General features: G+C 43.9%; 1 protein-coding gene across 7 annotated transcripts in view; it reads right to left on the reverse strand.

Annotated features, from left to right (window-relative positions):
- TPD52 (tumor protein D52) overlaps nucleotides 1-25,714 on the reverse strand; it is a 131,051-nt gene that overhangs the window by 40,841 nt on the left and 64,496 nt on the right. For 2 of the 7 annotated variants that reach the window (XM_059893331.1, XM_005215523.5), the window contains exon 1: nucleotides 10,444-10,643. The exons of 3 other annotated variants lie outside the window; for them this stretch is intronic. In XM_059893331.1, coding sequence (XP_059749314.1) covers nucleotides 10,444-10,582 — 139 coding nt within the window. In that variant the 5' untranslated portion in view covers nucleotides 10,583-10,643. 7 annotated transcript variants of the gene reach the window in all.

A 25,714-nucleotide genomic window follows, 5' to 3' on the forward strand; every position in this document is an offset into this window, starting at 1 on the left:
AAACGCTCTAAAGATTACTGAGAACTGAATAATTCAAAAAATCCATATTTGATCATTAATTTTAATGTTTCTCCTCAGAGTCTGACAGAGATCTATTTTTAAAAGACAGAATAAGCAGGAGAGAAAATACGACATATTTATTGAGGTCTAATACACTAGCCACTGTGACCAGAGATTTAAACAGGTACACGTTATCTAAAACACACACACACTCTTACAACCATCACCCAATGAGACAAGTAGTATTTATCCCCATTAGGAAACTGAGCCCCGCTGAGGTTCAGTAATGTGCCCAGAGTTGCAGAAATTGAAACACAGGTCTTTCTGACTTTAAATTCTTGCTCCTTCATGTATATTTTTCTTAGAGAAACTCCAAAGAGCTGGGAAGACAAAGAGCAGGTCAGAGGAAAACTGGAAGCAGAGGGCTTTTCACTTCATTGAGGCTGTGAGAACACAAGGGGATGCCTGGCTTGAAAGTCACAGATGCCAATATTGAGCCCAAGTGACTGCAAATTAGTGATAATTTGTTCTGTCAGGTTATTACCATTTCAGCCACCTGCTTAATAATTCTTCTAGTTGTGCAAACAGATTGACAACCTGTCTTCAATTGCACACATGGGATCAACCCTAAAGAATTTCATCTGGGGAGAAGAGCCTGGATTCCACGCACAGGCGAACTGTTGGGAGATCCATGGCCAAGAGAGCAATGGAGACGAACCAGAAGGAGCGCTCCTTTAAGTCCCAAGACACAACGTTTTCTTCTACATTTTACGTCTTCTTACTGGAGATCATTGTACAACCAACTGGCTAAGTGGTCCTTGTGGTATCGTTGTTTATCACCTGCCTCTAGATGTGCAAACCTAGAAAACAAGGTCCTAATGTCACACCCTTATCTTTACACCTGAGGACTCATAGCACCCAGAACAAAGCGAATGTCTGTAAATACTTCATTTGAACTGACTTATTCGCTAAAGATTTGTTCAAACTAAGTTTCTCTTTTCTCTCCTCCCCTCCCTAAAGCCATCCATTTGCCACTTATTTCCCAAAATTTCAACCAGGGAAGAAACTAGTTTTTTAAATAGAAATTTAGAACCTACCATTAAAGCTAAGCCAGGACTGAGAGCTTGGTGGGTACCTCTCTGCTCAGCGTGGTGGGTGCAGCCCAGGCCACCCCAGAGTGGAACCCCTCACCTAAGCAGTTCTCTCTTCCCTCCAGTTCTTCATCTTTGACTGTTTTTTCCAGTTAAAGTCAACTGTTCCCCTTCAAGGCTTTCTATGATTATCACTTAAAACTTTTACAATCATCTTCACACAATTTTAAATCTGAAGATAATTTTGGATCATTTAAATTCACACATTTCATTGTGTAAACATAGGAAAGACAGGGCAGAGATTTTTAAAATCAGATCACGTTGTGGGTTGACTTGCATCTCCCCCCAAAAAAGATACATTCTACTTCCAACTCCCAGGACCCATAAACTATGTGTTTTTATTTGGCAACAGGGTCTTTGCAGATGTAATCAAGATGATATCATACTGGACTGGAGGGTGGAATGGGTTCTAACCCAATGACTGGTGTCCTTACAAGTAAAAGGAAGTTTGAATCAGTGACCCGGAGAGAACACTGTGTAAAGATCCAGAGCACACAGAGACCTGGTGTGATGCTGTAGGGCAGAGACTGGAGGGATGTAGCGCCAGTCAAAGCAAGCCAGGGGGCTTCCCTGGTGGCTCAGTGATAAAGAATCTACCTGCCAACGCAGGAGGCGTAGGTCCAGGATCTACGTAGATCTCTGGTCCAGTAAGATCCCACATGCCACCAAGCAACTAAGCCCATGCACCACAACTACGGAGCCTGTGCTCTAGAGCCTGGGAGTCCCAACTACTGAGCCCACCTGCCACAACTACTGAAGCCCGCGTGCTCCAGAGCCTGTGCTCCACAAGGACAGAAGCCACCGCAAGGAGAGGCTCACACACCGCAACGAGAGAGTAGCCACCCACTCACTGCTACTAAGGAAAAGCCCGAGCAACAACGAGACGCAGCACAGCCAAAATAAATAAATTGTAAAAAAAAAAAAAAAAGACAGGGGTTACCAGCAGGAAGCTAGGAAAAGGCAAGGAAAGATTTCCCTGCAGGTGTCAGAGGGAGCACGGCCCTGCCAACACCTTGATTTTGGACTTCCAGCCTCCAAAACCATAGAGGTAATACATTTCTGTCGTTTTAAGCCACTCAGTCTGGGGTACTTTGTCATGGTAGCCCTAAAGAACTGAGTTCCGGGAAAGTGAACCCCAAACCCATAACCTGTTTAAAAAATAAAAAGGCAATAATACCATCTAGCTCTCCGGGTTTTTATAAGAATGTTTTAAATGGTCATGAAATAAAAGGTGGGCACATACTCAATGTTCGATGAGTACCTGCTGTGACTCACTTTCCTGGTCCTACCAGTCATCCTGGCTATTTCCTCTCCTCTTCTCTTCCACGAAGCTTGACCCACAGGGCTCACTTCCTCACTTCCTATCACTCTCCAACTCCCTCCTCCCCCTTCAGCTGAGGACAGTTCTCCATCAGGATCTCATTCGACAGCTCCAAGTTGCAAAGACTGAACCTCACTCTGAAGTCTCTGGTCCCCTGAGCCCTCCCCACCCCCTCACCCTCGCCAGGTTTTTTTCCCGCCTCTCTGAGATGTGGCTCTGTCTCCCTCTCTTCGAGTCCACTTCACACCCCACCTCTGATCCCACCCAACTCAGGCTGTCACCATGCTCTGCTTATAGATTCTTGCCCCAAAGCTCTGCGTTGGTCTCTGTCTCCTCCACTCCAATCACTATCCTGCCACCAGAGTGCGCTGTCTGAAACGTGACTGGGACTAGGGCACTCCTTCAATCCCTGTATGGCTGCCCACCCACTAGGAAAGCTCACTGCTCTTGACAATCTGGAGCCCACCGACTCCACCTCCTGCTCCTGTCCTCCTTGCCCCTCCCACACTCGGGGCTCTCATTGCATCTTCCAAATTGCAGTTCCTCTAGGGAATCATGTTTTACTGATTTTTTTCTTTAAAGGAATGTATTAACGCAAAGGGTAAGATAAAGTAAATGGCTTCCCACGTTATTTTTCCCAACTTTTTTATTATGGTAAAATATATAACATACCATTTACCATCTTAACCATCTGTTAATAACTTAATTTTTTAAACAACAAAACAAAAACATTGTGTATTGGGGTACAGCCGATTAACAACACTGTGATAGTTTCAGGTGAACAGTGAAGGGACTCAGCCATACATACACATGGATCCATTCTTCCCCAAACCCTCCTCCCATCCAGGCTGCCACATAACACTGAGTGGAGTTCCCCGTGCTGTACAACAGGTTTTTGTTGGTTATCCATTTTAAATAGAGCAGTGTGTACATGACCTTCCCAAAGTCCTTAAGACCACCTTCACCATCTCTTTTAGGATCATGCTCTCCTTTTTTCACGTCTCTGCGTATGTTAGTTTCTCTTCTTGAAACACTCTCCTTATTTCCAAGTCCCACTCATTTCAATAAAGGATTAGGAAAACTCTCCTGCTCCGGAGGAATTCTCTGGCCCTGGTGGCCTGGGCCCACTCTGGGCATAACACCCTCTGTGTACTGTCTACTGTACTTCGGAAAGAGCTGGCTGGGCAGTTTTTGACCGGAGCACTGTGCTCTGATCCCGCAGCTTCAGCCCCACACAGAATGTGGTGCAGAGTGCCTGGAGATGCTCAACAACACTATCTGAATAAATGAATTGCAGGAAAGCACCCTCTGGAGTCAGGAAATGGCAGCCCACTCCAGTAATCAGGCCTGGGAAATCTCATGGACAGAGAAGCCTGGCGGGCTACAGTCCATGGGGTCACAGAGAGTTGGACTTGGCTCAGCGACTAAGCAAGAACAACAACAACCTCGTGAAGTCAGAGGGAGAGATAAGAATCCAGTTTCCCATCACAGTCTACCTTGCCTCTCATTATTTTATATATTTCATTCCCACTTCACTGTTCTCACCTAAAAAGGTTTTATTTAAAACAAACACAAAATGTCACTTTCTGTAGAAATACAACTCTGTTTAATGCATAATCTATCCAAAGATTGTTAGCATTCGAAGCAGGGCTCCTACCTTCATGTGACAGAGGCGTGTACACAGCAAACACACTGTGGTCAAATAGGTGGGGCGCCGATGATAACAGAGCAGGAATATAACATCAGCTATCCCCAAGAACAGTCAGTCAGGAGGGGAGAAGTTGCTGGAAGTAAGAGGAGTCTAAGATACTTGCTACTGAAGTGTGAATGTTAATACTCTCTACCCAAGAGAATTTGTAAGAGCATAATCAAGCCATAGAAGCTTCTCTGGAAAGTAAAACTGTATATACACCTCTCTTACAAATGGCAACCCACTCCAGTGTTCTTGCCTGGAGAATGCCATGGACGGAGGAACCTCGTAGTCTACAGTCCATGGGGTCGCGAAGAGTCGGACACGACTGAGCGACTTCGCTTTCGCTTTACACAGTCTTAAAGAGGCAACAACAGCTTTAAGACAAGAGTAGGAATAAGAAACATCAGTCTCTGGGATTTTCTTTAAGCACATACAAGAAGAAATATGAGTTTCCCATTTTTTAACCTAAAGACACACAAACAATAAAGGAAAAACCACATAGTTCAAAATATCTTTAGTGGTCATACCCACAAAGATGACAAGATAAAAATGCTTCCCCTTAAAAGTCTGCACTTGAGGGCTTCCCTGGTATCTCAGTGGTAAAGTATCCACTGCCAGTGCGGGAGATGCAGGAGACACGGGTTCGATCCCTGATCTGAGATGATCCCACATGCCGAGGAGCAACTACGCCCATGAGCCACAACTACTGAACCCACACTCTAGAGCCTGGGAGCCGAAACTACTGAGTCCACAGGCCACAACTCCTGGAGCCCACGCACCCAAGGACCCACGCTCCACAACAACAGAAGTCCCTGCAGCGGAAGCTCGCCCATCGAAACTAGAGAGCAGGCCCTGCTGACCACAACTAGAGAAGAGACGCACATCAACAAAGACCCAGCACAGCCAAAAATAAATTCAAACAAATTTTTTTTGAAGTCTGCACTTGAGGCTCTAACTTTCTATGCCTTATTGTTTCCAGATGTGACAAAATCCAGAATGGGGAGGGAATACTTGGAAGTCCCCACTTCAAAGTGGTTCTCCTTAAGAGATCCTAAAAGCAAAGGATCCACTTAAGGCGAGGCTTTCCAACTGCTACATGATGGACATTTTGAGCAGGAAGGTTCTTGGTGGTGGGGGTGGGAGGGTGTTCTATCTGCGTCCCATGGGACATCTTGTGCACGTGCCCACTCCATGTCTGCAGCCACCCCCGTTACCCTGCACCCAGTGGTAACAACCAAAAGCATTTTGAAATCTTCTCTAGATATAGTCAGATGCCCCCGGACAGGTGGAGACCAAAAAGTCCCCACTGACTTCAGGCAATGGAGCCTCTGAAACCTGCTATTTGACTCTGATTATCTTCAGAAGAGAGAGATTAGGGAGCATGGGTCATATAACTGATACTCCTTAAGGCTGTTATTTTCTCATATTTGTTCATGGTAAAAACAGTAAAACCTCCGGAGAAAAAAATGAGAATAACTGTCATCAAGGTAACAAGGAATAAGAAAGCAGACAAAACTAGAGTCATTCCACTTTGAGGTGGGGGAGGGTGCCCAGGAACTCAGGAGGTGAATTAGGCAGTGCCAGGGTCATCAAGGAGGAAATTCCTGCAGAAAGGAGGGAAGGCAGACAGCACTGACACAAAAGGGAGAAGACAGCTCTCGAGTCAGACAGACCACCCGTTCCGGGACTCAACTCTGAAAGTGGGGCCCCACACAGCTGTCAAGAGCCTGTCCAAAGAAAGGTCACTCTCCCCAAACTTCACCTGATAGATGAGTAGAGGAGAAAGAAAAGATGGCAAAAGAACACATTATATTTTCAAATGTTTCATGTGCTCCTCCAGATATTCCTAAACTGATTTTTGAATCTCTTTCATCTTTAAAAAAAAGATAGAGAAAATCTTTAGCCAATTATTTCAAGTCATCTGCTCCCTTGACACCAATCAAGTAAAACTATCCAAACTGGGTCACTCTATAAAAAGGGTGGCAGAAGATCAGCCATGGAGGAATCTGGGGACCCCCAGAGGGGAAGTCTTTAAATTTCCTCTGCAGGAACAAGAAGGTTCTACCGCTCTTCAGTTCTGCTCGGATTTTTTTCTGTAAACCCATATATTTATTATTTAAGACCTGGACAATCCTGAAAAGCTTTCAAGAAGTGATAACCCCTTTCCTAAAAAGAAGAGAGAATGACTCAGAGTCTAAATCAAAAAGGGGAATGAAGCAGGATTTTCTTCAGGGTTCTTAGAGTTTCAAATATGACAGCATAAAACTAAAATGTCAGAGTTTTAAATGGCTCCTATTTCCTGAAATCACTAGAAATAACCAGAAGTTTTTAAAATATATATATATAAGCCAGGGCTTGCTTTATCTTTCTGCACATGAGAAAATCCTTAAGAGGAAGAATGAATCTACATAAATAACACTGAAAGTTATCCTTGTAAGTGTTCACAGACTGGAAAAGAGAACTCAACCAAGGACAACAGGAACAAGATAACTGTGCCGACTGCAGGGCAACATGGAAAGTTCAGGTCCAAGCGGCACATGAGGAATCAACTACCCACGTTAATCTTTTTTTTTTTTTTTAAGTCCACACTGCATGGTTTGTGGGAGTTTTACTTCCATGACCAGGGATTGAACCCAGGGCCTCAAGAGTGAGAGCACAGAGTTACAACAACTGGACCGCCAGGGAATTCCCAACAAACTAGCCTACAGTAAGACCCTTGATCAAAGGAAAGGTTCCGCCTTGAATGATTAACCTGTTCTATGATATCCGTTACTGGGCAGGTGCAGATTTCTTGTGATCAAAAAACAAACAAAGCACACACACACAAAACCACTGGCTTGAGAACTGAGGGGTGATGTTGAGTTCTGACTTGGGCTAAGCTTTGTGATTTGGGGACTTCACAACACCTGTCTTGGCCTCCATGTTCACATCTGTAAGATGATCTACAGCATGATTTGGTCTTTGCCAGTTTCATTTCATCCATTCACTCACTCATTCATTCAACCAACAGATATTTGTAGAGCCACAGCTGTCGAGTGCTGTTCTAGGTGCTAAGGGAAAAGCAGTAAATGAAAGACCGACATCTCTAATGGAGCTTGTATTCCAGATTCTGAAATCAGTGTTTTTCAAACTATAGGCTGTGAAATCCTTTTAGCAGTAACAAATGAGCATCTTTAAAAGAAGAAACAGGAATAATATAAAATATCAGAGTATATCACACATAGTAAGGGTAAGTTCTGTTTCACAGACTCCTGCTTTAGCTATTGACATTTATATCTATGAAGGTTGTGGATCAAGAAGTACAAGGCATTTCTGAACATGGGCTGGTTGTACCAAGAGAGTTTTAACATCTCCGATAAAAGAATTTTTTTTGTTCCAGCCACTGGCCCTCATCCTGTCCTTCATTCAGATTGCTTGAGGAACATTCTGCCCAGAGATTAAATCTCTTTACCTTTTCATTTGCCCCATGATGGCATTTTGCATAAATATCAAAGACTATGCTTTTGAGATCAGTGTCCCCAGCCTTTTCTGAGTATGGTTCCCTTTAACATCAGTTCTTTTTGTGCACTACTTGTCTGCTGATCGGGAAAATTCAAAGTGGCCAATAGCCACGTAAGCTTTTAAATGGAGGGCATGGAAACCCACTCCAATATTCTTGCCTGGAGAAACCCCATGGACAGAGAAACCTGGAGGGCTATAGTCCACGGGGTGGCAAAGAGTTGGACACGACTGAGTGACTAAGCACACACAGCACATAATGTATGTATCTATCCTAAGAGCTCCTATCTAAAAATACAAAGGTTGCAAACACACAGAAGGCAGTATTCATTCCATCTACGCCTCCCACTTGATATTCAAAGAGATTTGCAGGCTTCTTGTGCCCCGAGGAGTCACAAGCACAAAAACTGGAGATTCCTGTTGTAGATCCCAGCTTTGATTTGCTTATTTCAGAATCACAATGTTCTTACCAGGTGACTGCTTACTGCGGTTTCTGTTTGGTTAATGTTCTCCCTCCCCTCAATCCTTTTTAAAAATTCACACAAACCAATAAAGGTGAGCACAACTGGATACATGAGTTTGTTTCTAGTTTAAAATCATTTTGTGTCTAATCCCATGAGCCCAAACTCCTACAAATTGCAACTAGACATTAGAGACGTAATTGTTCAAAATAGAGACACATCCACTGCTTCTGTTTTAACAGAAAACACCGAAAGGGTGGCAATTACTACAGCTGGGAAAAGGAAAGGAGGTGAAACAGAGATTCAAGAAGGGAGAGCCTTCCAATAAGCAGCAGAATCATCCTGGGAATTTCCAAGCCTTGCATGCTGATCACCGAGGTCTACCTGAGGCCAGGTCACTACAGTCCGGGCTCCCATGGCCCCATATCACTTAGGATCCTCTCTGTCCTTGAGCTCTAACTTCCTTCTGTGTACTGTTCTTGAAGCATTTCCTACACGTAGGACTGAGCAGTGAGGATCAAGGGAGTCATCCTCTGGGGACAGGCACAGGGCAGGATGTACTTTCTGCAGAGTCCATGGTGGACTGCAAGGCCAGGAAAGCGCAGCAAAAGACAGATTCCTGGCAATCCAGTTCCCGCAACAGACATCCAGCCGCTGCCTGCCAGTCCCCAACTTCTGGAGACCTGCTCAACCCAGTTATTGTCAACCTCTTCCCCTTCCTGGAAAACCAAACTACACCCCCAAAGGTGGCCACAGATTGTGAACAATGGTGACAGGAATGCTGCATGCTCTCTAAAATGTTTATAACTAGGGTTCATGCTGTAGCTTTTACTTTGTTTTTTTTTTTTTTTTAATTATCCACTTTTTAAGCTTAAGAAGAGTGAAATGTGACCTAATCTTCATTAAAAAGGGAAACATTAACTTCGAGGAAAATCTGCTTACTTCTCTGCAAGTCACAGAGGTTGTCTAACCGTCTCCAACCGTTAGCTGTAAAATGAGGGGATTGGCCTGGACATGGCTGAGGCAACTTCCAGCTTCATGCTGTTTGCTCATAAACTTCAGCTCTGCCCTGATGGTGGCTCCTGGCCTGCAGAACAATCTTCTAGCGGCACGTGGGAAGGATGCCTGCTCCCAAAGGCACAGTAGCTGCGAGTTCTTCTCTTACAATCTCTCACCTATATAATGCAGGCAGCTCAGCCCTGGGCTTTGTGCCAACCTAGAGGGTGGGGTGCAGGTGGGAGGTTCAAGAGGGAGGTGACACATGTATACCTATGGCTGATTCATGCTGGTGGGTGGCAGAGACCCACACAATGTTGTAAAGCAATTATACTCCAATTAAAAATTTTTAAAACTTTTTTTTTTTTTAAGAATATCATTCAAGGAAAAAAAAAATCTCTCACCTGGGTCTTCCTGCACATTGCTCACAGTATTCCAAGCCCAAAACCTGGCCCGCTGTTAGCAGGACCTTGAATTTAGTCAGTGCTTCAGCTGCTTAAGCCTCATTTTCACAAAAATGAAATTGGGGATGCGGGTCCTTCCTAAATTAAATTACATAGGTGACCAGAAGCGAAGACCTCCAAATTCCCCCATTTTGGCTATTTATTAGGTCGATGAACTTAAGGTGATCAGAAGACCTCTAATGCCTATGCAAATAGGTCCACTATTACAAAATCTACTCAATATTCTGTGATATCCTTCATGGAAAAGGAATTTGAAAAAGAACAGATATATCTATATGTATAACTGAATCACTTTGCGGCACACCTGAGTCTAACACAGCATTATAAAACCAACTATGCTGTGAGGTGCTATGCTAAGTCACTTCAGTTGTGTCAGATTCTTTGTGGCCCTATGGACTGTAAGCCCACCATACTCCTCCTGGATTCTCCAGGCAAGAATACTGGAGCAGGTTGCCATGCCCTCCTCCAGGGGATCTTCCCAACCCAGGGATTGAACCCAGGTCTCCCACTTTGCAGGCAGATTTTTTTAACCATCTGAGCCACCAGGGAAGCCCCAAGTACATATAAGTCAATCCAAATGGGACAGAGGAGTCTGGTGGACTATAGCCCACAGGATCTCAAAGAACTGTGCACAACTGAAGTAACTTAGCATGCATGCATGCACATTTAAATACATATACATACATTCTAAACATATAATAAGCCATCTAGCTCTCTGCCTGGAATCCCGTAACAGCTTTACTAACCAGTAGCAACACAGCAACACCCTTGTCACACTAAGAATTATAAAGCCAGGCAAATCCCCAGTTGCATACAGGTTTCATCACAGCAAATGTCACTTTAGAAAACTAGGAGTTACCAAACTTCTGAAGAGTAGGCGATCCTGGTGGGGACGTATTTCCACTGGGAGACAGGTAGAGATAGTTTTTGTTTACTCCTGTATTAAAATCAAATGGGGACTCGTAGTCCTCATAAAAATCCATCTCTCTACCGTCCATTCCAGGCGAATGCAGAACGCATGGTTCTACTGCCACCACCTCTTCCTTGGTTGAGCGCGCTCTGGATCACTGCACCAGGCAATTCCGAGGAAGAGATCCAGCCCTGGGTTCCAAGAGCCTGGCTTCCTGGGACAGGTGCAGCCGTCACACCCTCAGGACAAGGAGGTTGTTTAATAAGTGACTTCTCCCCAGCAACCTGAGGAACAGCTCTGATCACCACCTGCTGTTCATTTCAGCCAACAGCCAACAACCCAGGCAGGAAGCAGAGCTTTCTAGAGCTTTCTTCAATAAACAAAGGAGGGCCCAGTGCTGTAGCATCGCCTCCACATACAAACAGTTCAGGCAAACGTCAGACACTGGCAGATTTATTTTTTTCACAACTTATTATTATTTTTTAAACCATTCAGCTGACCACAACTGCACCAGGGCAGACTTAATCTTCTAGGACAAGGAAGGATTATCGGCCAGTAATCTCCCACAAAAGCCATCTGGGGGCTACGTTTTTTCCACCCTGGATTACAGGGGCGGCCTGAGAGCCGAGCTTCCTGGTTGAGCGATCAGTTTTCTGTGTGTGTATGCTGGTAGAGAAATAAAGTTCCATTTCCAAGACAGCTTTATCTAAAGTGATGTCTGGCTTGAGTGTAACAGAAATGTCAATCTGACTTGCTGTTCTCACCCTGCTTTTCCGTCCCTTCCCTTCCCTTTTGTGCAAAGATGGTGTTTCCCTGATGTGTACTGAGAAGAGAAGAAACCCCACGCAGGTGAAGGGCCCATGTCCTCCCACCCTCTCCTCATTAACCCAGGCCAGGCCTGCAGGGTGGCCACCCTGGTCAGCTAGTAAAACAAGACTTCTCAGTCTCCAGATCCACTCCCCAGCCTCTTTACAGACCCTTTCTGCCAGAACTCTGGCCTTGGCCAAAGTGACATCATGTATCGTTCCTTCTGCTTTCACTGTCGTGGCTGACCTCACGTTAAAGAGGTGAAAATAAAAGCGACCCTCCCTTGGATCGGTGGTGGTCTGTTACTGCCTGACAAAAAAAGCCTAAGTTAAATGAATAAATAAATAAAAAGGACTTCCCTGTTTGCTCAGTAAAGAACCTGGTAAACACAGGTTCAATCCCTGGTCTGGGAAGATTGCACATGTAGACTACGCCCAGGCGGCGCAACTACTGAACCCACGCTCAAGAGCCTAAGCGTCGCAACTACTGAAGCCCATGCGCCCCAGAGCATGTGCTCTGCAACAAGAGAAGCCATCGCCGTCAGAAGCTTGTGCACTGCAATGAAGAGTAGCTCCCACTCGCTGCACCTAAGGAAAGCCCACTTGCAGCAACAAAGACCCAATGTAACCAAAAATAAACATTTTTTAAAAGGAGCGGGGGACTTCTCTGATGGTTCAGTGGTTTAGAATCCACCTTTCAATGCAGGAGATTCCAGTTCATTCTCTGGTCAGGAGAACGAGGATCCAACAAGCCTTGAGGAACTAAGCCCGGCGCCACAACTACTGAGCCTACACGCTCCAGGGCCCCTGCGCCTCAACAGGAGAAGCCACAACTAGAGAGGCCTGCGCATCCCAATGAAGATCTCTCCTGCCCCGGTGAAGACCCAGCACAGCCAAAAGCAACAAAGGCCATGCTCCACCTGTCCACATCTTTCTCATAAAAACGGAACACAATATACTCTCCCTAGACTGGAAGCAAGTAGGAAATTTTTTTAAGTTATAAATATTTTAAGCACTAAAAAAGAAATCTGAGTGTGTATAAAACTATATAAACACCAAGACAGTTTACATTCATCTTATGATTCATCGTCTTTTTTTTTTTTCTATTAGTCTCCTGTTGTACTCTATTTTTGGCAAGTCCATCTTATTTAAGTTTTTTTTTAAGTTTATTTTTAACAATAAAAAAAGATCAATCTGTATTTTTCTCCTAAAAGATGCCAAAATTGGGGTAACGATAAATGCTGTTTATTCTCTATTTAGAAATAAAAGTTTCTTTTTATTAATTGAAAAAAATGAACTGGTCAATTTCTTGAAATCCATGGTATCTCTCACTGAGGTAGCACAGGTATTATGGTTACATTCTTAGACTAGAGTTGGTTATTGGAGTCCCTGGCCCTCTCAATACTACATTTGGTCTACATTTGGTCACCAAATCACTGGTAAAGAAAAAAAAAATTCTGCATTCTCATTCTTCCTCCTAGTCACAAGTGTCAGAAAATGCTATGGGCTGAAATTTGTGTCTCTTCAAAACTCGTATGTTGAATCCCTAACTCCTGATGTGATGGTGTTTGGAGGTGATTGGGTTTAGATGAGGCCATGGGGTGGGGCCCAGGCTAGCATCTGTGTTCTCATAAGAAGAGGAAGCCCCTTCATGGATCACAGCCTAGTGGCGAAAGGGCTTGCATAACTCAATGAAATTCTTGCTGTGAGGACACTATGAACAGCACAAAAAGGCAAAAAGAAATGACACCAAAAGATGAGCCCCCCAGGTTGGAAGGTGTCCAATATGCTACTGGGGAAGAACGGAGGGAATTACTAATAGCTCCAGAAAGAATGAAGTGGAAATGACACTCAGTTGTGGGTGTGTCGGTGGTGAAAGTAAAATCCCATACTGTAAGAACAATACTGCATAGGAGCCTGGAATGTTAGGTCCACGAATGAAGGTAAATTGGATGTGGTCCAGCAGCAGACAGCAAAAATAAACATCGACATCTTAGGAATCAGTGAACTAAAATGGACAGGAATGGGTGAATTTAATTTAGATGACCATTATATCTTCTACTGGAGGCAAGAATCCCATAGAAGAAATGGAGCAGCCCTCATAATGAACAAAAGAGCTACGGTCTTTCCAGTAGTCATGTATGGATGTGAGAGTTGGACCATAAAGAAAGCTGAGCGCTAAAGAACTGATGTCTTTGAACTGTGGTGCTAGAGAGGACTCTTGAGAGTCTCTTGGACTGCAAGGAGATCAAACCAATCAATCCTAAAGGAAATCAATCCTGAATATTCATTGGAAGAACTGAGACTGAAGCTGAAGCTCCGATACTTTGCGACCTGATGGGAAGAACTGATTCATTGGAAAAGACCTTGATGCTGGGAAAGATTAAGGGCAAGAGGAGAAGAGGGTGACAGAGGATGAGATAGCTGGATGGCACCACCAACTCAGTGTACATGAACTTGGGCAAACTTTGGGAGATAGTGAGGGTCAGGGAGGCCTGGTGTGCTGCAGTCCATGGGGTCGCAAAGAGTCAGACACGACTTTGCAAGTGAACAGCAACAAGAATGCTAGCTGGAGCTCCCCTTCCAGCATGTGAGGACACAAGACAGCCACGTGCCAACAAGAAAAGGACTCTCACAGGGGTCAAATCAACCCACACCTTGATCTTGAACTTCCCAGACTCCAGAACTATGAGAAACAAATGTCTTTTGTTATAGGCCTCCCATTCTGTGGTAACTTATGACAGCAGCCAGAACTAAGACAAATATACTAACAATGATATACATAATGTTGCAGGTCACAGCCACCTCCGAGGCCCTCAGATCCCTCAAAATTTCCATGTTCTTGACCTCTGGTGTTGACTCCCATGCTACATCCTCTGCCTGAAATGTCTTTTTTCTGCTTGCTCAACTCATTCATCTTTCAGGACTCAGGCAGAAATCCCCTCTTCTCAGAAGCCCTCCCTCTCCAGCTCTCCCTTCCGGCAACAGCACACAGGATGTGACGTGCCCACCTGGCAGTCCTGATGGCCTTGCCTCCAGAGCAGAGGCTGCATTCTCTACTGCACTGCCAACTATGCTATACAAAATGGAAAAAATAAACAATACAAATGCTTATTAAGGGGGGATTATTTAAATGCTAAATAGAATATTCATGTAACAAGAAAGTATGCAAACATGATGATGTAGAAATGTATATATTTTATAGGGAAAGATACTCTTTTTCAAAATATTTATTTGGCTGTGTTGGGTCTTACTTGTGGCTCGTGGGATCTTCATTGCCTCCTACGAGACCTTTCGGTGAAGCACGTAGGCTCTCTAGTTGTGCTGCCCATGTGACTCCAGAGTGCACAGGCTCAGTGGCTGCTGTACTCGGGCTCAGTTGCTCTGTAACAGGTGGAATCTTAATTCCCCAACCAGGGACCGAAATTGCAGCCCTGCATTGCAAGGTGGATTCTTAATCACTGAACCACCAGGGAAGCCCCGGGAAAGATATTCTTGATACATTCAGTAAACATTCCAAAACTGTTTGCACTACATGATCCATAATTGGTGTGATAACTGGAGAGCCTAACCAACCCAAAGAGAACATTGGCAGAAGAAATCCCAGGAAAGTGCGTATGTGCTGCAAGGCCAGCAGAGGGCACCCATAGGCAGCTCAGAAGTTAACTGTCCAGCCAGTGAAGTGCATACTAACTACACAGTAACAATTCAGTGGATGACTCGGGTTAGTGGAAATGGAATGAATACAAATATCTGTAAAGAATATTGTTTCTACCTACCTATTAACACATCATTTATGTCTGTGTAGGTACTCCCTAATTTTGAAGGAGTTAAATGTAAAATCTCTATGTGCTTAGTCATTCAGTGGTGTCCAACTCTTTGCGATCCCATGGACTATATATAGCCCACCAGGTTCCTCCATCCAGAGATTCTCCACACAAGAATACTAGAGTGGGTTGCCATTTCATCCTCCAGGGGGAAAATAAAATCTACGTAATACATACAAAAATATTACTGGAGGGGCCTTGAAGGGCACACAGACAGACGATGTGACTGCCCAACAGGAGCAGCAGGTCACAGATATCAGACCCTGTGGACATGTCATGAGGACACAGCAGCCAGCTGGCCAAATATAGGACAATTTGATCAACAACATAATTAAGGACAGCAGTGGATTATAAACCATTAAGAACAGGAATCCAAGAGTCTGTATCCGGTGGTTAATTGTATGTGTCAATCTGAGTCATGAGGTGCCCAGATAGTTGATTAACCATTGTATATAGTTGCATCTCTGACGGTGTTTGTGGACGAGATTAACACTAATCAGCAGACTGAATAAAGCAGATGGCCCTCCCCAAAGTGGATGTGCTTCATACAATCTGCTGAAGGCCTAAACAGAACAAAGAGGCTGAGAAGGGAGGGTTCACTCTGCCTGTCTTCAAGCTGGGATATTGGTCTTTTGCATCTGGATTTGGACTTGGAATGAAACTGACACCATCAGCCTTCCCAGTTCTCAGACTCAACCTGGAAGTGCAATGTGTGTTAGTCACTCACTTGTGTCTGACTCTTTGTGATCCCATGGACTGTAGCCTGCTGCTAAGTCACTTCAGTCGTGTCCGACTCTGTGCGACCCATAGACAGCAGGCACCAGGCACCAGGCTCCCCCGTCCCTAGGATTCTCCAGGCAAGAACACTGGAGTGGGTTGCCATTTCCTTCTCCAATGCTAGGCTCCTCTATCCATGGAATTCTCCAGGCAAGAATACTGGAGTGAGTACCATTCTCTTCTTCAGGGGATCTTCCTGACTCAGGGATTGAATCTGGGTCTCCTGCACTGCAGGCAGATTCTTTACCATCTGAGCCACCAGGAAATCCCATGGATGTACAGTAGTTCTCCCCTTATTAGTAGAGGATATGTTTCAAGACCCCCAGCAGATGCTGGAAACCATGGAAAAAACACATACTATATTTCTTCCTGTACATACATACCTATGATAAAGTTTTATTTATAAATTAGGCACAGGAAGAGATTAACAATAACTAGTAATAAAATAGAAAATTATAATAATATACTATAAGAAAAGTTACGTGAATGTGGTCTCTCGCAAAAATACCTTATTGTACAAACTTAACGCCTTTTCCCAGAGAAGGCAATGGCACCCCACTCCAGTACTCTTGCCTGGCAAATCCCATGGACGGAGGAGCCTGGTAGCTGCAGTCCATGGAGTCACTGAGGGTCGGACACGACTGAGCGACTTCACTTTCACTTTTTACTTTCATGCATTGGAGAAGGAAATGGCAACCCACTCCAGTGTTCTTGCCTGGAGAATCCCAGGGACGGGGGAGCCTGGTGGGCTGCCGTCTTTGGGGTTGCAAAGAGTTGGACACGACTGAAGTGACAGCAGCAGCAGCAATGCCTTTTCTACCTTAACTAAAGGACTTATCATGCCCTGTGGCCATAACTTTCAGTCTGAGAAGTGACAGCAAAATTAGCATGGACTTCTTTTTCCTTCTTCACAGTTTCACAGAGGATTCATTCTTACTACAAATCTTATCAACCTTAGCATGTGATATTTTTCTTTCCTCACTAAGTCAAGAACTTTCAGCTTTTCACTTAAAGGAAACACTTTAAGGCTTTTCTTTGGCATGTCTGAATTGCCAGCATTGCGACTCTTGCATTTGGGGGCCTTTACTAAGTAAAACAAGGGTGATGTGAACACAAGCACTGTGATACGACGACAGTTGATCTGAAAACTGAGCTGGTACCGAGTGACTAGCAGGCAGGATACACTGAACAAAAGAATCAGCCACATCCAAGGAAGGGAAGACTGAGTGAGACAGCATGCGATGTCACCACACGACTCAGGCTGGTGCAGGATTTAAAACCGATGGATTATTTGTTTCTGGAATTTCTGGCTTGCTGTTTTTGAATTGCAGGTAACTGAAACTGCAGAAAGTGAAACCACAGGTAAGGAGGAATGACTGTGTATCCTAACCCTCCTGGGTTTCCAGCTTGTGACTGCTTGGGAGAGTTCTTCCTTTATAACTGTGGGGTAATTGTTTCTAATAAATCTCTTATTTATAGATATAGAAGCACATATAGATATATTATTGGTCTATTTCTCTGAAGAATCCAGACTAACATGCCTTACAAGTAATAAATAGATACAGAGAGGAAGAAAGAAGACCTACAGAAAAACTGCATGTTAACCATCACCATAAAGATTCAGGCAAAAATCATCAATGGATGCTAACCCGAGGGAGAAATTTTTAAATAAGAAGCACATATACACATGGTCTTATGGGGTCTCCCCACAGATTAATTAGATTTTGGAAGGGAAAATACAGTAACAACACAGCAGAAAAACTGAACCCCACCTTTAGTGGATGATCAACACTGTCATTACCAAAGAGTCAGGTAGACCCTGGCCTTCAAATGTGATATACTGAATACCTATGAGATATTCACACTAAGAACACAGAACATGAACCTTATGAGAAAACATCAGACAAATCCAAAATGAGAAAGCTTCTCTGTTTTGTTAAGAGGAGGAAGAGGCATTCTTCAAAAATGTTGTCATAAAAAGCTGTAGAATGGCTCATACTAAAGGAGATGAAAAAGACATGACAGCTATACTCAAAGAAACATTCAAACAAAGTCCCATGAAAGAAAAAAAGTAGGGAATGCCTGAAAGTTAGAAGCAGGCCAAAGAGCCTGAAAAGAGCAAGAAATGCCTGATGATGATGGTGGTGGTGGTGGTGATGATGGTGGTTGGTGGTAGTGATAGTAATAATGATGGTGGTGATGGTGATGGTGGTTGGTGGTAGTGATAGTAATGACGGTGATGGTGGTGGTGGTGATGCTGGTGGTTGGTGGTAGTGATAGTAATAATGATGGTGGTGATGGTGGTGATGGTGGTGGTGGTTGGTGGTAGTGATAGTAATGATGGTGGTGGTGGTGGTGATGGTAATGGTGGTTGGTGGTAGTGATAGTAATAATGATGGTGGTGATGGTGGTGATGGTGGTTGGTGGTAGTGATAGTAATAATGATGGTGGTGATGGTGATGGTGGTTGGTGGTAGTGATAATAATAATGATGGTGTGGTGGTGGTGATGGTGGTGGTTGGTGGTAGTGATAGTAATAATGATGGTGGTGGTGGTGGTGGTGGTTGGTGGTAGTGATAGTAATGATGATGGTGGTGATGGTGATGGTGGTTGGTGGTAGTGATAGTAATAATGATGGTGTGGTGGTGGTGATGGTGGTGGTTGGTGGTAGTGATAGTAATAATGATGGTGGTGGTGGTGGTGGTGGTTGGTGGTAGTGATAGTAATGATGATGGTGGTGATGGTGATGGTGGTTGGTGGTAGTGATAGTAATAATGATGGTGTGGTGGTGGTGATGGTGGTGGTTGGTGGTAGTGATAGTAATGATGATGGCAGTTGGTGGTAGTGATAGTAATGATGATGGTGGTGGTGGTGATGGTGATGGTGGTTGGTGGTGGTGATAGTAATAATGATGGTGGTGGTGGTGGTGGTGGTTGGTGGTAGTCATAGTAATAATGATGGTGGTGGGGGTGGTGGTGGTGGTGGTTGGTGGTAGTGATAGTAATGATGATGGTGGTGGTGGTGATGATGGTGGTTGGTGGTAGTGATAGTAATAATGATGGTGGTGATGGTGGTGGTGGTTGGTGGTAGTGATAGTAATGATGATGGCGGTTGGTGGTAGTGATAGTAATAATGATGGTGGTGGTGGTGATGGTGGTTGGTGGTGGTGATGGTGACAGCTGTGGTGGTGACAGTTATGGCAGTGGGATGGTGGTGATGGTGATGAAGATGACAGTGATAATGATGACTCCTGACAAACCCTTACTATGTGCCAGACATTTTCCTATGCATGTCACACTAACCCTGTGGGGTAGGATTTTTCACTACCCCCATTTTATAGATGAGAACACTGAAGCACCCAAAAGTCAACTTGCCCCAGACAGATAACTATTAATAGCAAGTGATGAAGCTAACTCAATATGCCAGCAAATTTGGAAAACTCAGCAGTGGCCACAGGACTGGAAAAGGTCCGTTTCCATTCCAATCCCAAAGAAGGGCAATGCCAAAGAATGTTCAAACTACCAGACAACTGCACTCATCTCACACGCTAGCTTTGCTCAAAATTCTCCAAGCCAGGCTTCAACAGTATCTGAACCATGAACTTCCAGATGTTCAAGCTGGTTTTAGAAAAGGCAGAGGAACCAGAGATCAAATTGCCAACATCCACTGGATCACAGAAAAAGCAAGAGAGTTCCAGAAAAACATCTACTTCTGCTTTATTGACTATGCCAAAGCCTTTGACTGTGTGGATCACAATAAACTGTGGAAAATTCTGAAAGAGATGGGAATACCAGACCACCGGACCTGCCTCCTGAGACATCTGTATGCAGGTCAAGAAGCAACAGTTAGAACTGGAACAACAGACTGGCTCCAAACTGGGAAAGGAGTACGTCAAGGCTGAGTGTTGTCACTCTGCTCATTTAACTTATATGCAGAGTACATCATGAGAAATGCCAGGCTAGATGAGCACAAGCTGGAATCAAGATGGCTGGGAGAAATATAAATAATCTCAGATATGCAGATGACACCACTCTTATGGCAGAAAGTGAAGAGGAATTGAAGAGCCTCTTGATGAAAGTCAAAGAGGAGAGTGAAAAAGTTGGCTTAAAACTAAACATTCAAAAAACTAAGATCATAGCACCTGGTCCTATCATTTTATGGCAAACAGATGGGGAAACAATGGAAACAGTGACAGACTTTATTTTCTTGAGCTCCAAAATCACTGCAGATGGTGACTATAGCCATGAAATTAAAAGATACTTGCTTCTGAGAGGAAAAGCTATGACCAACCTAGACAGCATATTAAAAAGCAGAGACATTACTTTGCTGACAAAGGTCTGTCTAGTCAAAGATATGGTTTTTCCAGTAGTCATGTATGGATGTGAGAGTTGGACTATAAAGAAAGCTGAGCACTGAACAATTGATGCTTTTGAACTGTGGTGTTGGAGAAGACTCTTGAGAGTCCCTTGGACTGTACGGAGATACAACCAGTCCTTCCTAAAGGAAATCAGTCCTGAATATTCATTGGAAGAGCTGATGCTGAAGCTGAAACTCCAATACTTGGGCCACCTAATGCGAAGAACTGACTCATTGGAAAAGACCCTGATGCTGGGAAAGACTGAAGGCGGGAGGAGAAGGAGACGACAGAGGATGAGATGGTTAGATGGCATCACCGACTCGATGGACGTGACTTTGAGCAAGCTCTGGGAGTTGGTGATGGACAGGGAAGACTGGTGTGCTGCAGTCCATTGGGGTTGCAAAGAGTCAGACACGACTAAGCAACTGAACTGAACTGAACTGAAGCTGAGGATTCAAATTCAAGCTCTGGCTCAAGTGCCCTCAAGAGGCAAAAACATGAAAGAAAACCTTTAGTGACCAAAATCACAGGAATAATGGGAGGAGAGAAAATGGACAGGACCAAATGCTACACAGACTTAAAAATGAGCCCCTGGACTTGGTGTCCTGAGATTGTGCAAAGAAATTTTAGTCAGAGTGATGGTGGAAGACAAATGAGGGGAGCAGAGACAGTGGAGGGAAGAGAGGCTAGAAGTAAGTGAACAGGAGGTGGGGCTGGCTGGTCTGGTTGTTCCTTCGTTGTGTGTGTGATGAATGAGATACAGGAGGCAGTTCAGGAGCCACATCCCAGGCTCGGGAGGAGGCTTCAATTCCTACACTGGATAATTTGACTTTCTTTTAAAATTATGTCAGCCATCAGATTAGAAATGGTACATTAGGATTTTAGGAAATACTCCCTATGGGAATGCCATTACTTTTTCTCTTTTCTACTGCAAAGTATTAGTCACTCAGTCATGTCTGACACTGTGACCCAATGGACTGTAGCCATCAGGCTCCTCTGTCCATTGCATTCTCCAGGCAAGAATACTGGAGTGGGCTGCCATTTTCCTTCTCCAGGGGATCTTTCTGATCCAGGGATTGAACTCAGGTCTCCCACATTGCAGGCAGATTCTTTACCATCTGAGCCACTAGGGAAGCCCTTTCTACTGCAAAGGGAAGAGTCTATTGCAGAACTACAAAAAACCTATCCTCTTTGGAAACTCCTCAAGAACAAAAATGCATAAACTAATGAACGGATTCATAGTACTCAGACCTTAATACAAATACTCTTTAAGTGATAAAACAACTCTGTAACTTAACCTATTGACTTGCAAAGAAATTCTTACTTGGCAGGAGATCCAAAAGAACAGAACACTTTGGGTGGAGTGTTTTTCTGCCCTCTCAAAACAATTAAAATTGAGTTTTGGCCAATAAACAGGTCATGGGCCTTTTTTTCCTTTAAGAAATGTTTTTTGAAACGTTAAAGGTCAAGAGGTTTCATTTCTTCCCCTCAACCTACAACCAAACCCTTTCTGATCAGTCCTTGAACTGGGAAAACCAGAACCTGTAGAGAAATCTCAAGAATGCCTGAATTCTCTACCCTCAGGGGACCGGAATCTAAAATTGTGCAAAAAAAGTCTCTTTCAATGAGGTCATCTCTTATCCATTCGGACATGCTCCTGCCACTACTGCCCTCCGATTGAAGAGGTTTCATTAACAGAGCACGAAATAATACAACAGCTCGATATTCACCATGTGCCCAGATAGGTAACTACAATATACAAATTTTTCATTTTATAGAGTTTGAGTTCAAATGTTATGGTCCTTTCTCTCACTGATGGGTTATTTCGGTCATTACAGGGTCAAGCTAAAGTTCTCCAACCAGCACTTCTGCAGCTTTAATGTTCACAAACCACCTGGGACCGTGATAAACTACCGATTCTGACCTAATAGTTATGGGTGGGGCCGGAGACTCTGCCTTCTGGACAAGTTCCAGGTGTTCCCTGATGTTTGCTTTGGACAACAGCGGCTAAATTGCCCTTAGGAAGAAAGCTGTTGTTAGTTGTTCAGTTGTGTCAGACTCTTTGCGACCCCATGGACTGTACCCCGCCAGGCTCCCTCGTCTGTGGAAGAAAACTGAAGCAAACGTTAGTACCTGTGGGGCTTTCCTGATGGTTCAGTGGTTGAGTATGCGCTTCCACTGCAGAGGGAATGGGTTGATCCCTCCCTTCCCTGAGCTTGGTCAGGGAAGATCCCACATGCCTCGGGGCATGGCCAAAAAAATAAATAAAATGGTTAGTTCTAAAAAAATTAATCTAATACTTGCCATTTTACATGACCTCAGCACTTTCTAAATATCTGTTTTGGAAAATAAGAGACAGATTTTGTAGCCAGAGGGCATGTGCTTCTACGGAGTTTGTTTCTGTGTTTCTATTATCCTAGCAGTTAATGATAGGAGAAGGCAATGGCAACCCACTCCAGTACTGTTGCCTGGAAAATCCCAAGCAACCAAACTTAGAGGGGGGACAAAACTGGCTGTGTCACGATGGTGTATACCTGCCTGGTCTTTTCAATGTGATAATTACTTAGAGTCTGGAATTACAATAACATGAAATCTGGAACAACTGCTCAGAGTAAGGATGACAGCAGGCCATCCTGCCTGAGTATTAATGATGTATTTAAGAGCAAAGGATATCTATGGTGAGATTACCGGAAGATAAAGAGGTTTCACCCAAGCTGAATGTTGACTGAGTTTAAACAGGGCTTTGGGGGTGTAGGGGAGATAAACACACCTGCCTGTCAGAGACCTGAAGGGAATAAATGAGCTGGAGGAGCAAATTTTAATTTGGATAAACTTACACAGTGCTTACACAGCTATCCTCAGCAACCAGGGGCTTCATAGGAAATGCTTTTCCTTAAGGGAATGGGAGTTGCTCGAGAACAGTAGGCACTTATTTAAAATTAATATCTGGTTATGAACTTCTATCATCAGCAAGCTAAGGCCAAGCATACATGTAAAGCAGCTGAGCTTCCTTTTAACTATAATCAGTTACTTGGACATATTCAGTGGAGGGCTTCCCTTGCAGTGCAGCTGGTAAAGAATGTGCCTGCAATGTGGGAGACCTGGGTTTGATCCCTGGATTGAGAAGATCCCCTGGAGAAGGGAACAGGTGGCTACCCACTCCAGAGAATTCCATGGACTGTATATAGTCCATGGGGTCACAAAGAATTGGACACAACTGAGCAAATAAATAAAATAATCCAGTGGGTTGATCACTAAAAAAATGCACAGCACAAATATCGCCCACCTCTTTCTAAATTGTATTAATAGAATCTCATGCTGAAATATACAGCATTTCTTTCTAAAAACATGCTACTTCATTGAAGAAAAGTCATTTCCTGATCTCCCTGGTGGCCCAGTGGCTAGGAATCTGCCTGCCAATGTAGGGGACACGGGTTCAATCCCTGGTCTGGGAAGATTCCACATTCTGTGGAGCAGCTAAGCCCAGGTGCCACAACTACTGAAGCCCAGGGACTTAGAGCCCGTGCTCTGCAACAAGAGAAGTCACCACAATGAGAAGCCTGAATACAACCAAGAGTAGCTCCTGCTATCTGCAACTGGACAAAGTCCATGTTCAGCCAAAGAGAAATAAATAACTATATAAAAAGGAAAGCCATTTCCAATACCAAATTTCACGTATTTTCCTTTTTAAAGGCAACAGGAGAATACCAATGCCACGAGTAAAGTGAAGAGGAATCTGTTATCTTGAAGCTAAATCAAAGGCCAGAAGGCTTCAAGACTGCCTCCGTCTTCTGACACAAGGATGAAGGACCTGCCAATTTTTAAATATTTGACTTAATAACAACCATTTTTATTACTGTTAAGGCTTCTAACAGGCTTTTCTCAGTTTCAGGAGCCATCGTTATCAACCAGGTATTGGTTGAAACAGCACATATTTTCATTTATTCCTATAAGCTCTCTCAGAGGTAAAGTGATAGGATAACTCAAGATGCAATAGGAAGGGACACAGAGTGGGAAATGCTTCTCTAAATAAGTCCCCAGAACTCTGATATCACGCAAGTACTGTCCTGTCATCCCTGAAAGACCGAAGTAATAACTATTGTATGATTTAATCATTTATTTAATATGGCTAAGACCGCTAACTAATCACACAACCAGTGTCCTCTACTGCTACACATGCAGCTAGACTCCATTTCCCAGCCTGCCTTGCACTTAGATGGGGCCATATGACTAAGCTCTGGCCGCATGAAAGTGACGTCTATCAACGTGAGGGGCAAAGAAAGACTGCTGAGAGCCACCGAGACATGGAGGCCCTTTCTGCAGGCAAAATTTAACAGGAAGCTGAATGACAAAAAGATTTTCCTAAACACAGTTCAGACGGATTATTTAAATTCCTTTTTTTTTTCTTCAGTTGTATTGAGATACAATTGACATAAAGCGCTATACAAATTTGGGGCTTCCCTGGTGGCTCAGACAGTAAAGAATCCGCCTGCAATGCAGGAGACCCAGTGATTGCCAAGGGTTCAGGGGAAGGGAGACAGAGCACAGAAGATTTTCAAGGCAGTGAAACAATTCTGCACAATACTGTCATGGTAGATACATGACATTTGCCAAAATTGCATTTGTCAAAATTCAGCAAACAGTACAACATAAATAGTGAGCCCTACTATAAACTATGAACTTTGGTTAATAATAATGTGTCAATATTGGTTCATTAATTACAACTTCTGTTCCACACAAATGCAGGATGTCAATAATAGGGGAAATAGGCAGGGCAGTGGGGGAAACATGGGAATGCTGTACTATCTGCTCAATTTCGATAAACCTACAACTGTTCTAAAAAATAATTTACTAATTAAACAAACAAATGCACTTCACCTACTCTGCCATTCGGCCTATGGTAAAGCACCCAGGCACTTAAACTCATCTGCTTAGGCTATTGTCAAGGCTTCACATATTTAGAGCAGGTCTGAGTTCACAATAAGAGATAATAACCTAATGATTAAGCTCCATTATTAACGCAAACTAGACATTCATCAGAGAAGGCAATGGCACTCCACTCCAGTGCTCTTGCCTGGAAAATCCCATGGACGGAGGAGCCTGGTAGGTTGCAGTCCATGGGGTTGCTAAGAGCTGGACAGGACTGAGTGACTTCACTTTCACTTTTCACTTTCACGCATTGGAGAAGGAAATGGCAACCCACTCCAGTGTTCTTGCCTGGAGAATCCCAGGGATGGCAGAGCCTGATGGGCTGCCGTCTATGGGGTTGCACAGAGTCAGACACAACTGAAGCGACTTAGCAGCAGCAGCAGCAGCAGCAGCAGCGTCATCTTCAAAGAATCTTCCACTACAAGTGAGGTTAGCTCACAGAACTGGCTAGTGGGCTAATACCTCTCTAGAACTAACCAGAAACAGATATCTATCTATTCAACATAGAAGCAGGACACCAAGTTC

This window comes from Bos taurus, chromosome 14 (assembly GCF_002263795.3).
Source record: "Bos taurus isolate L1 Dominette 01449 registration number 42190680 breed Hereford chromosome 14, ARS-UCD2.0, whole genome shotgun sequence".
NCBI lineage: Eukaryota > Metazoa > Chordata > Mammalia > Artiodactyla > Bovidae > Bos > Bos taurus.